The 14,614-nt window shown below is 43.1% G+C and overlaps 1 protein-coding gene across 2 annotated transcripts in view; it reads left to right on the top strand.

Annotated features, from left to right (window-relative positions):
- Positions 1-14,614, top strand: part of DSCAM (DS cell adhesion molecule) — a gene marked incomplete at both ends in the record, with an annotated part of 752,893 nt that overhangs the window by 654,822 nt on the left and 83,457 nt on the right. For both annotated transcript variants that reach the window (XM_082655382.1, XM_082655383.1), the window contains one exon: positions 10,816-10,949. In XM_082655382.1, the coding sequence (XP_082511508.1) occupies positions 10,816-10,949 (134 nt within the window). The remainder of the gene's footprint in view (positions 1-10,815; positions 10,950-14,614) is intronic.

The raw sequence follows: 14,614 nt of genomic DNA, 5'->3' as shown, positions 1-14,614 counted from the left end.
CCTCCATACTGTTCTCCATAGTGGCTGAACCAATTCACATTCCCACCAGCAGTGCAAGAGTGTTCCCTTTTCTCCACACCCTCTCCAGCATTTATTGTTTCTAGATTTTTTGATGATGGCCATCTGACTGGTGTGAGATGATATCTCATTGTAGTTTTGATTTGCATTTCTCTAATGATTAATGATGTTGAGCATTCTTTCATGTGTTTGTTGGCAGTCTGTATATCTTCTTTGGAGAAATGTCTATTGAGGTCTTCTGCCCATTTTTGGATTGGGTTGTTTGTTTTTTTGTTATTGAGCTACATGAGCTGCTTGTAAATTTTGGAAATTAATCCTTTGTCAGTTGCTTCATTTGCAAATATTTTCTCCCATTCTGAGGGTTGTCTTTTTGTCTTGTTTATGGTTTCCTTTGCTGTGCAAAAGCTTTGAAGTTTCATTAGGTCCCATTTGTTTATTTTTGTTTTTATTTCCATTTCTCTAGGAGGCACCCACCTATTCTTGACTTTGCTCCATGCAAACTTTTTTGCTGCCCTCACAAAATATTCCAGCACGATTCAGACCAGCACTTCCTGTGTCACCTTTGTTTGATTTATCCATTGTTTCTCTCTTCCCCTATAATTTTTCCTTTTTTTGGTGGGGGGAGGCACATATTATTTTAAACAAAAGTGCCTTTTATCCCAGGCCTGTATCCCAGGACCATCCCTGTTTTGTATCCCATTAGAATAATTTCAGTGACTCTTTAGCTATTAGTGTAAGCTCTGATCATTTCCATCTTTCCACTTAAAAATTATGTAATGGTCTACATCGTCATATGCTGTGCCAGCTTTAGAATAACATTAGAATAAGCCCTCAATGTGAGAGCTTCATGTTAATTTTTTTAAATTTCTTACAAGAATTTATGATGATTTAGTAAAATTTTAAATCGTAGCACATTTTTCAGATCACAGTTCGGACTTGGTTATGTGACTATTTCCCAATCCTACAAAAACTGTATGGGAAAATAGTTTCTTACATTATTTTAAGGGAAAGCCTGAGGGACCTTACTGAAGACTTTCTGAAGAATAATTTAACTTATAATACATATTATGGCAACAGTGAGGAAAGCAGTTTCCACCTTAATAAAAGAAAGAGCAATTGATATCCAATTGATCCCCTTGTGGAATCCTCCAAATCAGAGCTCAGAATTATACCCAAGCCAGAGTTGAGGTGGGAACCACTACACCTGAATTCTGTGCTGATTTGGCTCTGCAGTTTTGTTTTTTTGTCTTCTTGCAGGGCCTCTGTTCCCCAGGAAGCTGGGCAGGGTGTGGGTGGGAGAGCCGTTTTCCATTGCCCATGAGTGCCCACGTATTGGCAGTTTTGATGTCCTTTGCTACATAGACAGTCAACATGCTGTTGCTTCCCCCCCATGTCCTGTGGGAGCAAAGCTAGGGACACACTCTCAGAGGCTTGGGCAGACCCTTCCTGCCCAGCTTTTCTGTCTCCTAAGGACACTCCCCTGATGTTCACAGCATCACTCTCTGCTCTCCCCTCATCAAACCCAGCCCCGCTCCCCAAGCAGTCCTGTCCGTCTACCCTCACATATGTTTATTGTCTCTCTAGCCCTTCGTGCATTCTAGTTCCCACACACAAATTTAACCTCATTACCCTCAGTTTTTCTAGAACACACAAGTGATTATTCCCGGTTATATGCAGGTGTCAGCCAATGCCGCCCAAAGGAATTGCATTCTTTAGGGAAATCTAAGGTCAAAATGCAATGCCATTAGGAAGTCACACATTCATAGAGATATCTACAAATCTATGTCCTGGATGAAGACAGCCATATTTAATTTTTAAAATGTAATCAACCGAGAGCTGTGTGTAGATGCTGGCTCTGCCACCTGCTGCCGTGGAACTTTGACACCTTACCCCACTTTCTCTGAACTGGACTTTTTTCATGTACAAAACTTCCATGACAATCAGACTGCACAGAATTAAGACAGAAAAAGTGAAGTGATGTGTGCAAACATCACCTAGCTTGACATATTGTGGGATGGTTCCTGACACTAGACATTTGATTATTTGATCTCCACTCCTTCAGAATGAGGGTGGAACCTTCTTTTGCATTGCTAAGCAATAACACAGATGTCACTGGAATTATTATTTAAAGAGCAAATTGATCAGCAACATGAATTTTGACACCTGCATTTTTCAGAAAAACGTACAGAAATCCAGTAAAAGCGGAAAGCTCTTTACAGCTCCATACTGACTGGTAATTTGGGATCAATTTTTAATTACTCTTCCAGTTTTAGAAATCATAGAGCTCTGTCTCAAAACTTGACCCTGAGACCCAAAGTGTAATTTGTCTATCAATTATTCTCTGCTTTCATATCCAGTGCTAATAGTATGGGGAGATGTGATTAATTGTGGAAGGCCCTGCCTTGGGCATACCAGGGAGGAGATCAAGAATTCCACTTGTGCAAACGTGGACGAGAGTGATGCAGAGCTGAGTGTCAGTATTTACTTGGGATAAATCATCAGCATTTTCAAAAAGAAGCAGAGCAGAGATTAGGCAGAAGGAGAGAAAAACTAGTATAATAGTGAGCTTATTTCCCAGATTCACATGAAAGCTTCACTAATCTAGAAATGGTGAAGAATTGTGCCAGCCATCCTTATAGACTCAATGTCTAATATAAATAGACATTTGAGCAGTTTACAGAACTGATTACAATTTTGTGTCTGCTTGTAAGGAATGCGTAATCAAAGTCAGAGTATAAATCCTGTTGATGCTTCTGTGAAGTCTTATGATTTGAAGTTTGGATAACACTGCCGACTTCAATTAAATGATGTAAAAATATAAAATAATAATTGTCAACATTTATTGTTTTTCCTCAGAAAAGCACTATTCTAGGCACAGGTTGAAGTTTCATTGTTTATTGATGCTCTTGCAAGTAAAGAAATATTAACACATTCACAGCAAACATTCAATTAGGACTTCTCTGCCCAAAACAGTTCTTAAACTAACGTCCTCACCCCTCAGTGTCATGGGGCCTGGAATTTTAAATTATGTTGTTAGGTCACTGATCATCTTAAAAAGGAAAAATTTATCACTTGCTAGTGAAAGAGATAAAAACAGAATCAATAATAAATAAATAAAAATAGATTAAATAAATAAAATTGAAAAATAAAACACACAGCGTTTACTTTTACAGGGGATAATTCACAACTGAAATATTTGTTTAGAAAACAAGTCTTCTGTTCCATAAGTAGTTTCTCAGTTTCTATAAAGATTCTTGGACATATTCTCCAAGAATATGGAGATCTTGATATAGATCTCTGATATAGATCCTTGGACATACTATTGGGTCCATAGTCTCAGTTCCATCAGTATAGTTGTGGGTCCACAGAGGTATTCTCAGGGTCCGTAAGAACAACTGACATCTCAGGTCCTCTTCCCAGGACTGCTCAATCATTGAGAACTTGCACATTTTTTATTGCTGCAAGACTACAAAAGATTATTTGCCAATCAAGCTTTTTGTTTTTGAACACAGGACAGCTAATTCTGAATTCTAAAACGTTTGTGAAATCCTGCTACCATTTTATTTGCTGAGAATATAATCTGAGCCAAGCCATGGGGAAGAGAACACACACAAATGTAATTTATTATTTTTCCAATTGTTATTTCGTCCTGCTGGCAGAAGGTAGTTTCAGCCCTGATCCTTTTCCACAAAAGAAAACATTACATATATCTAAATAGCGACGGTTGTGTTTAAGTGCAAATATTTACTGAATACATCACAAAGCCACATAGCTCTGTGGGAAGAAGTCCAGCAGGAGCCGTAATATGTGATCTTTGGTCCCTCTCTGCCATGGTTAATGATCTGTTTAGCAGGACATCTGAAAGTGGAGCTCAGAGCAAGAGAAAAATAAACAGACATCAGGATATTTGATTCCTCTGGCCAGCCATATCTTGAGCCATACATCCTCTTGAAGGCATGGATGGTGTGTTCTCAGGTGATAGTGTAACTGCACCCTGGTTCACCTTAAAGGTGATGGACTCTTTGTGTGTGTGTGTGTGTGTGTGCGTGTGTGTGCGCGCGTGTGTGTATTTGCCTGACCACCAGCAGTGCTGCCCTTCAGGAGACACTGAAGGCTTTGTGTGCCATGAGAAAGCCTGTCAGTTAATCGGTATCAATACTGCTTAGGATTCCAGAGTCCTGCAGCATTTGGCAGGGTTGTGATGTGCTCTGTGCAGTAACGGATACACCGGCAACACCACAGACCAGAATGTCCTGGGAGGCCTTCCACCACGTGGATGTCAAAGCTTCCTCTGCTGCAGTGATTCTCACACAGGTTCCTAGGAAGTCCAAGGGCTCCTAGGGGGGCTTCAGAGATGCCCAGTGGTAATGGGGAGGGCCCCTGAAGGACTCCCTCCCAGCTCTGCTTCAGAAGGAGCCACTCCACTTCCACTGTGTTATGCATGGGTCTCCCACATGACACTTAAAAGGATTTGTCCACTTTGAAGAGTGTTTGGAAACCACTGCAGTAATGGGTGCAAAGGCCAGACATACTGGAGTCTGATGGAAACCAGAAGCGAAAAGGGGCCTCATGCATTGCTTGGCATGACGACAACTGCTATTGTGAAGGTGTCCCTGCAGCATCATGTCATCTGCTCACGGCTCAGAAAAGCCACTGCGGAGCCTGGGGCTCAGGTGGACCTGGCTGTCATGGCGGGTCACACATACACACACACTGATGTGTGTACCACACCACACACAGCACAGACATCACATACACACCACAAACCACACATGCACACGCACACACTATACACACACTCACACATACCACACACACACCACGCACGCTACACATGCAGACATACTCTACACACACGTCACACACACATCGCACAAAACACACACCACGTACACTACACACACCACACAAGCCACAAACCTCACACACATGTACCCCTGCCTGTGGCTGATCTCTAAGACCAGAAAAATGATGATGACAAAAACGAAGCTGACCAGAGTGTCTGTGAGGTACTTATGAGACCTTTGTCTCATTTCAGATTGAGGCAATATTTTTACAGAACAATAAGGTTGATGTTTCACATTAAGATACACTCTTAGGTGGCTTGACTGTGTGGACCCATTCTCTATGCTGTGTAGCAAATCATCACAAACTTAGCACCTTAAAACAATACAAATTCATTATCTGACTATTTCCTGGGGTCAGAAGTCCAGGGACAGGTTAGCCAGGCCCCCGCTCAGGGTCTCACAGGCTGAAATCACAGTGTTGGCTGGGCCTGGGGTCTCTTCTGAGGTGGGATCCTCACCCGAGCTCACTGGCAGTCAGCAGGACCCAATTCCCTTAGGGCTGAGACCATCTCCTCAGCCCCCAGAGGCCACTCCCCAATCCCTGTCGCATGGCCCCAGCAGGGTCACATGGTCGTGTGGTCATAGCAGGACAGTTGACCTCTTCATCACCAACAGAAGCCTGTCTCTGCTACTCCAAATCCCTCTCTGACTTCTAGACCCTCTTTTAAGAGGCTCATCTGATTAGGTTGGGCCCACCCAAGTTACTCTCCTTTCGAGTAACTTAAAGTCAGCTGATTGGGTCCTTAATTATGTCTGCAAAATCCCTTCACCTTTGCACACAATGTAACCTGATTTTGAGAGTGCTCCATCATAGTGACAAGTACCACCCACATTCAAGGGGAAGTAGTTGTACAGGTGTGGATATCAGAGGGCGAGAATCTTGGGCACCATCTTAGAATCCTGCCTGCCACACTGAGCTCATTTAGAAAGTCTGCTTGGAGGACCTAGTATGCCCCAGATACTGGCCCGGGTACTGGAGACACAGCAGAGAACAGGACAGGTGGGGCTCGCAGGCTGGTGGGGGAGACAGATATTTACCAATCACTCCTGAGTGGGTTATGACGAGTGCCATGAAGAAGCGTCTTCAGAGACAACCCGTCCTGAAGTTGTCACAAACCTCACCTAGGCTAGTGACAGAGAAGGTTTTCTCAAGAAAGCAAGCACTAGCAGAAGCTGAGATGAGTTAGAGTTGCCGAGGACAAGGTGGAGGGTGGGGAACAATTCCAGGCAGGAGGAACCCAAGGCTGTCAGTCATCATGTGTCAATGACCTGATGTGGGAGACGCACGCCACATCCAGGGACCTAAAAAGGGCTCCAGTGCTGTGCAGTGACACAGAGCCAGGAAGAGAATCCAGCCACTGACCTGACACGTCCACGTGGAGGTCTAAAGCACACACCAACCTTACACATCCACCGAGAGGCAACGAGAAGGGAAGAGAATTCTAGGTTCTGGCTCTTGCGACCAAGGATGTGGCTGTGCCGTTTGCTGCAATAGGGGACGGGAGGAGGGAGGCTTGGGAGAGAAGGTGATGAGCCCTGCTTTGAACAGGATAGGTCTAAGGTGCGTGAGTCAGAGCCGAGATGCCGGGGCCATCCGACACGGGAGCTCTGAGAGCATCTGCGTGCACAGGGGAGCATGTGGGAGAATGCAGAAGAGATGGTCCTCAGCCGCTGCATTCTTAACTTCAACCAGTCAAACCTGGAGCCATAAGTTCACTCAACGATGGCCAGAAATTCATGAAGGCTACTTAAGCTTACCTGTATCTTCATAAGAAAAAAGCAGATTACCAAAATGTAACCTGATGACTAGGAGTGCGTCTTAACCAACTATGTCCCAGACACACCCTCCTAAGCCATCTCTGTCTCCTGCCCCTCTCAACTTTTGGTGTTTATAATTCAACACTGAGTTACAAAGTAAAGGCCAGAATCCTTTAGCAATATGTACAATAAAGAAATGGCGATGATACAAATGATAGCTAGAGTTTATTCAGTGTGTATTATATTACAGGACTCGTATATACAGGACTCATATTAATTCTTCACATGAGTTCTCTTTCATAATCTTAACAGTAAAATAATAACTTGGTATAGTTATTGTTCTGACTTCATAGATGAGGGAACTAAGACTTATTAGAGAACTTCTGAACTTGCCCAGGACACAGAACCAAGTGATAAAGTTGGAGAAAAGCCAGCAGTGGAGGCTGCAAAGCCCACACCTTTAACCATTGTGGTGTAATCCAAACCAGAACTAAAATTTTAAATTCTCATTCGTAAAATATTGGCTCAGAAATCCTGAAAATCTTTCTCCAATATTTTGTGCCTCAGTTTCTGTATATTTATTATTTTCTTGTGCAAAATTCTAATAACGCTACAAGGAAAGATTGTACAAGATGGATCATAAATCAGTGTATGAGGAACCACATGGGGGTTTAGGTAGTAAGTGCAGTGAAAAACCCTTTGATCTGACGTGATCCAGGCAAGTTAATGGAAATAATCTACTAAAGAAGGAATCACTACATTTTACAGTGACCAAGAGACAGAACTCAAACATTGTAGTTTAACTTAAAACATATAAATACACATTTATTATATAATCATTGTCTAATCAAATAATCCAGACTCATTTCTTTAGTTTGGGATGAAGAGATTAGAGTTCTATGTCATTTTTCATTCTTTGAACTGTATTCATCATGGATCATCTGTAATTTCCACTTTAATTTCTTGATCGTGGAGTAAACATGTATTGTCATTGGCCAATAATCTGATTTTTAATTTCTTTTTATCTGTTTGCCTTGATTTTTTTTGCCATGTGACCTGTTCTTCTCACTAGTCTTGCCCAAACCTAATTGAGGCTTCTTTTTTTTTTAAACTTACCTTCAGAAAGCTTTTCCAAAGTCCCATCAATTGTCCTAAAAACAGCTTTCTTTGTGCACTCATATTTCATCAGTTTCCATAAATTAAACTGCATTACCTTGACAAATACAATTGTCACCAGCAGGGTGGAAACAAACCTGACACTCCTGATGAGCAGCCAGCCAAGGGGTTGTTGCCAATGTACGTGGGGTCCTAGAAGGACGCTGGCCAGAGGGAGTGCCTGGTGGATGCCAGCTGCGTGGTTTGCTTTACGGAAGATATGGGGGTTCTGGCCAATCTGGGGGCATCCATTAGCGTGGGAATATTAAGCATGTGTACGCTCTACCCTTGGCGTTCAGGAGGAGCCCCTGCGGCTCTGAACCAGGTTGTAGATGTCTTGGTGATTGCCCTCACCAGTAGAAAACTAAGCATATTCAGGACAAAGGTACCTTGTTCCCAAGGACCTATTAATCCAAGCTTCATCACTCCTATGTGTTCCTTTCTCTAGACCTTTTGCTTTTGGTGGAACTTGTCAAAAACTGATCCCAGGGCTTCCCTGGTGCCGCAGTGGTTGAGAGTCCACCTGCCAATACAGGGGATGCGGGTTCATGCCCCGGTCCTGGAGGATCCCACATGCCGCGGAGCGGCTGGGCCCGTGAGCCATGGCCGCTGAGCCTGCGCGTCCGGAGCCTGTGCTCCGCAATGGGAGAGGCCACAGCAGTGAGAAGCCTGTGTACCGCAAAAAAAACTATACAAAAAACTGATCCCAAGATTTTATATTTTCAAATGATGACTGTGTCCAACCCCCGTTAACTCTTGCCAGAGTTGTTGGCTTTGTTGTTTTGACCTAGAAGAGTCAAGGTCAAAATTTGAGCATAATTTGACCTAGAATTGTCACCTAGAAGGTGACAATTATGAGATACACATTCAACTCCAAAAATATTTACTCTGAAGTTAGGTTGTTTTTGGAGAAGGAAGGAACTCAAAGCTTCCTCCAGGGGCTCACAGGGGACCTTACTGGTTTGAATTTCAAGGTCTCCATCAAGGGGGGAACCTCTCTCTACATGAAAAGTTAAAACAATGAGGAGGAAAGCAATAACCTCGTGGTTTCTCTCACAGCAGATTTAACACTCTTTCCTCTTTATCCCATGTTCTACCCACCTCACCTCATTCTCCCTCTTCAACCTGGAAAACAAAAGGGTGGAGGGAAGGGCACTTATGTTCAATCTCACTTCTCAGATTAAGCTTCATGTCATCAACACCCTTTTCTGCATTCTTAGATGATTTACAGAGGGGAGTTTGTTGTCTGTATAAACTGTGAATCTTTGACACAAAAATTCATACTCATAAAAACTGCTTCTGAGCCTCTCCTGAGCCAAATAGAGGTGTCATCACGAAGTGTTTTGGGCACAGAAGGGTGATCTCTGATGACTGAGGTAATTCGCCCTCATTCCTAACTCAGGAGGCAAGAGGTACGCCCCAAGCCTGTTCAAAGCCAAACACTGTAGCAGAAAAAAGAATGACCCAGAAGCTAAATTCTCTACTAGTCAGAGACAGGAAGTCATCAGGGACTGAAAAGCACAGAGAAGGCTCCCGGGAAAATAGGGACTTGAGCTGATTGTGTTAGTTCTGTCACAGAAACAACCATTCATGACACTGGTTAAGGAACAGCAAGGCAGGCTTCATTCAGGGGAACGATTTGATAGGTGAAGGCATTACCACAATAGTGCTTTGCAGTAGGGGAGGGAGATTGGATTCATCTTTGAATACAACAAGGAAAAGTGGGAATTTATAGCCAAGGAGTGAAGGGGAGGAAGAGGGGTCATTGGGTGAAAAAATTGCTAAGAGGAAACATCAGGGGTGAAGGGCATTCTGGCTAAATTGGCTTCACAGGAGTTTTGCAAAAGGCAGGTGAGGAGGATCAGAGATTACCTGGTGATGACAGAGAGTGAGGACTTTGATCAATATCAAAGGTGACAAGATATTGTGGAGATTCTGGCTAAACTGACTGAGCAGGATACTTGCTAAAGTGGGTTCTTAGGGGATATGCCCAAGAACATGGCTCAGTGGAGCTCCTAGGTCACTGGTCAGAGAGACACTGTGTCAGCCCCCAGGGTGGCTGTAACAAAGTCCCACAGCCTGGGGGACCAACAACAGGAATGTGCTGTCTCAGGTTTCTGGAGGCAAGAAGTCCAAGATCAAGGGGTGGGCAGGGTCGGTTCTTTCCAAGGACTGTGAGGGAGAATCGATCCCTGGCTTGTAGATGGGCATCTTCTCCCTGTGTCTTCACATTGTCTTGCCTCCATGTATATCTCTGTGTCCACACCTCCCTTTTTTTTTACAAGGACACCAGCCATGCTGGTCAGGGCTCACCCAAATGACCCCATTTTAACTTGATTTTCTCTTGAAATATTCCATCTCCAGATAAGGTCACATTCTGGCATGGTAGGGTTAGGGCTTCAACAAGTGGGTGTTGACTGAAAAAAAATGCACAACATGAGAGTTGTGAGTTAAGTTTTATTTGGGGCAAAATAAGGACTATAGCCTGGGAGACAGAATTTAAGATAGCTCTGAGAAACTTCTCCATAGAGGTAGTGGGGAAGGTCAGTGTTACATATGATTTCAGTGAAGGGGGTACATGCAGTCAAGCACACGTTTTGGCAGAAGCTTCCTGTTAGTCATGAGGAACAGGTGTCACCATTAATGATTTTAGTGCTTTTCTAGATACGAGGAGATGCAAGAATCGGGCTCATAAAATCTTCTCCTAAAAATATCTATCTGTCTGAAGGCCTGTTCTGCCAGTTTTTCCCAGAGCACAGAGGGCCTCATTCCTGATGTCCACCCTGAACTCCTTTCAGTAGATGTTGAAGGTCAGCGGCTGCAGCAGTTCATGATTTAATCCTTGCAGAGGCAGATGGCAAGTGCCAATCTGTAGTTGGCCTGGGTTTGGAGGGACACAATTCAGCCCGCATCCCTGACTCCTGAAGAGCTGGGAAGAGAGAGTGGCAGGGCCCAGCGGTGTCCTGTGGGGTGGTGGGTCTGGAGTGGCGGGGAGGGAAGCTCCATCGTTCTGTCACTAAACTTTCTGCTTTTCCAGTTCCAGGTCCCCCCGCAGGAGTCAAGGCGGCTGCGGCCTCAGCCTCCATGGTCTTTGTGTCCTGGCTCCCCCCTCTCAAACTGAATGGCATCATCCGAAAGTACACGGTGTTCTGCTCCCACCCCTACCCCACAGTAAGTTGGTAAATCACCCAGTGCCTTTCAAGCATCTTCCAGAAACGAGCCACGGGCGCTCGCTTGAGACATTCTCCTTCCTTTGTTTCCCACCTCCTTGGGTTTCCCCAGTGGTTTTATTCTTCTCCCTGCTGTCTGCACATACAAAGCAAGGTCCTCATTACCACCTCACTGGAAAATACACTTCTGAATCCTTCTAAGGGACACAGTTGTCTGGAATGATTGTTTATTGGGTGAGTTCCCACAAACACTGCCAGCCGGCTTATCAAAATCAAAACCCAGAGGCCTTAATTGATTGTCAGTGGACACCACCTATTGATTTTGCTGTTGGGCTCATCCTTCAATTCACTTCATGCTTCATCTGCCTCCCTCGCACACCCTGACCCCGTCCTCCTTCCCTGCCCATCGCCCACTGAGACCCAGCAGCCAGAAAACCCTTGTTATGCTAGAAATGAAGAACTTTAACGAGACTCTATGACCCTCACAAGTACAACAGTCAGCTTAATTCATTGTGAAGGAATTAAAAGGTAGGGTACTTAATATTTCAAAATATGGGGTTTGCTGTCATTAGTATTAACACCACTGAATGATACTTACAGAGTTAGAGTGTTTCTTAAACAGAAGAATGTGTGTATCCAAAGGGGAAATTTCAAAGAAAACAAAAAATGGTTCATGAAATTTATGACGTCTTCATAGAAATGTTTATGACATTTTCTGAGGTAGGCGCTGTGTCCAATCCATCTTTCCATCTCCCAGCTCCCGGCACAGTGCATGACATGCATAGCCATTCACTGTTTGTGGAGTGAATACACAAATTAATTTTGGTTTTATTGTGGTAAAATATCAAAACATAAAAGGTAGCATTTTTAAGTGTTCAATTCAGTGGCATTAACTCCATTCACATTGTTGTGAGACCATCACCACCATCCATCTCCAGAGCTCTTTTCTTGGAAAACTGAAACTCTGTGCCCATGAAACACTACCTCCCATTCTCCCTCCCCCAGCCCCTGGCAACCACCCTTCTCCTTTCTGTCTCAGTGAATTTGACTATTCTAGGAATTTCATAGATATCACCGGAATAAGACAGTGTTATCTTTCTGTGCTTGGCTTTTTTCACTGAGCATAATATGTTCAGGGTGCATGTATGTTGTAGCATGTGTCTGAATTTCCTTCCTTTTTAAGGTTGAATAACATTCCTGAACTAATTTAGTAATTACTTTTTAATTAAAATGACATGCTTTCCCAAGTCTAGAGTCTGTAGGGGACCCAGAGGCCCAGTGGCACTATAGCACTGAGGATGATTAACAGTGGGGAGACAGGGGGAGAGCAGGAGTGTGGCTCACAGCTGGGCCTCCATCTCTGAAAAATATCAAGTTGTGTGTTCTGCTGTTTATATGTCAACAGCAGCACCTCTGGAGTTGAAGTAAAGACTTAGAGGTAATATGCTTAGATATGGGTTTTAGAACTTGTGTGAGTTCCTTATCTGGTTTCAAACATGCTGTTAACTCTCACCTGCTGAATCCTACCATCAGATCCCACCATCAAAGTCCAGAGATGCAGAGCAGTGTAGAGGACACGGTAGGTGGCCCTCTACTCAGAGGCCATTCACTGAGGACCCTGTGCAGGTTCTGATCCTTTGGGCATCAGCCCTGACATACCACCACATTCAGCAAAGACAGACAAAATTATTGCTGAAAATGTGCCCATATTTCACTCGAATATGAAGGGCTTCTTTATTTGTATTCATTCATTCATTTCTTGATTTGCTGTAGGACTCCCAATTGCTCTTTTGACTCCAACGAGCTAGAGAGAGCCAGCAGGGAACACCGGCAGCTCACCCTCATTCTGTCTTCCCAATCAGCTCTTTATCTCTAAACTAAAAGCCCCAACCTGGCTTATTTGTAATTAGTCCTGAGTGACTGAGGCTTAGAGGAGCGAGCCCGCGTTTGTGGATCGTGGGTGCTATATTACTCTCCATCCTCCCAGCCTACGAATTAAGTTCTATAAAAAAGGAGGAGTTACTATCCCAAACACAGTATCCATCGAACACTCTGTAGGATGGAATATAAATAATTTCCCAAGGGATTTCCAGTCTCTCCCTGCATAGAATAATGGGACTGAACTCTCCAGGACCTTCTCAACAAGAGCCTTTCAAAAAATACCTTAGCGAGATCAAACTAACCAGAAAAGGTGGGAAATAACTGAATTTCTCACCTCCTTGATGTCTTACAACCACTAGCAGGTGTTTCTGTGTGGTCTTTAACCATATTAAAAAAACATTGTGAATCTAGAAATATGATTATCACAAGGTGCCTGTGGTCTCCCAGGAAGCACCACTTATTAAGCTTTGCAGAGAGGACCCAGAACTCCAGAGCTGTCCTCAATAACATGAAGTGAACCAGAATCAGTTTTCTTCCATCTCTAGAACCACATTGCTATTCATCTATTTCAAATATCACTTAAGACCACGAGGCCTATTTTTAATAGACTTTATTTTTTAGAGCAGTTTTAGGTTGACAGCAAAATTGAGTGTGAGGTACAGAGACTTCTCATATGATACCTATTTTTAAAATAAAATAATGCCATTGCAAGTAAAGATGAGAGAGAACTAATGCACGTGTCTTCAGAGGTGAAGACTTAAAAAATTCCATCTACTATTCTGTTTTTTTCCCGTGGAATGAATAAGGAACTATAAGTTACTGGAAAGGGGGAATTTTTCCCATCTCTAGTGTCTGCGATTTAATTTTAAGTCAGAAAACGATGCTATCAAATTTCTGAGGCTTTTACTTTTCTGCCAATGTATCGAAAGAAACACCAGAGGGCAGTCCTAGTTCTGTGTATTTTTCCTGCTCGTGTATCTGAATTTTTTTTTCCTTTGAAATGACTTCATAGTCGAATGTAGAACATGGGAAGATAAATTAGGACACAGCATACTCCGTAATTTAATCTTCTTTATGAGAGTCCCTCGGCTAACCTCCTTGCTGATGTAAATTTTCTCTCAAGATCCTCAATTCATGCCCCTTCCTTGTGAAAGTGCCTCGTTAAAAGACACAGGCTCTTTTCTCTAATATGTACGATGCATTGTCTGATTATAGGCATTTGTTTCACGGTGTTCCCTCAGGTCAGTTTAGTAAAAGTCGTCAGCATATGAAACTTTGTATGTTGCCAGACAAGAAACTGGAAATTTGTCTCAAGGCTGGTTGTCTAAAAGTGGTGCTTGGTAAACATTAATCTCACTGTGAGGGACCAGCTAAAGCAAAGAGACATCAACCTTCCCAGTCAGAGCAAAACCTCAAATCTGTTTGATTAAGGAATTCATCATATAATTTTTGGAACCATGGCTATTACTTTTAGTATATAATGGTTTGGATGATCAATTCATACACTATGAGAAGCAATGGAAATCCAAAGTAATGAGCTAGCCTTGTAAGGTCCCAGGTAGAAAGTAGTTAACCTGGATTTCCTCTCTAATGACCCTCCCTACTTAAAAGCAGACTGTGAAAAATGTTATATATTACATAAGCACTAGGAGGTAGAAATTGTCTGTTCTCCAAGGCTAAGCTGGTGGACATAGAAATGTGAAATTAGATAGCACAAACTTCTCATTAATGAAGAATAAAAATCAGAAGGTCTAAAAAATTATATCAGTGAGCTATGATCCACCT

The sequence above is a fragment of the Grampus griseus genome (genome assembly GCF_964374135.1).
Source record: "Grampus griseus genome assembly, chromosome: 5".
NCBI classification, from domain to species: domain Eukaryota; kingdom Metazoa; phylum Chordata; class Mammalia; order Artiodactyla; family Delphinidae; genus Grampus; species Grampus griseus.
This window is presented reverse-complemented; position numbering and strand designations above follow the sequence as displayed.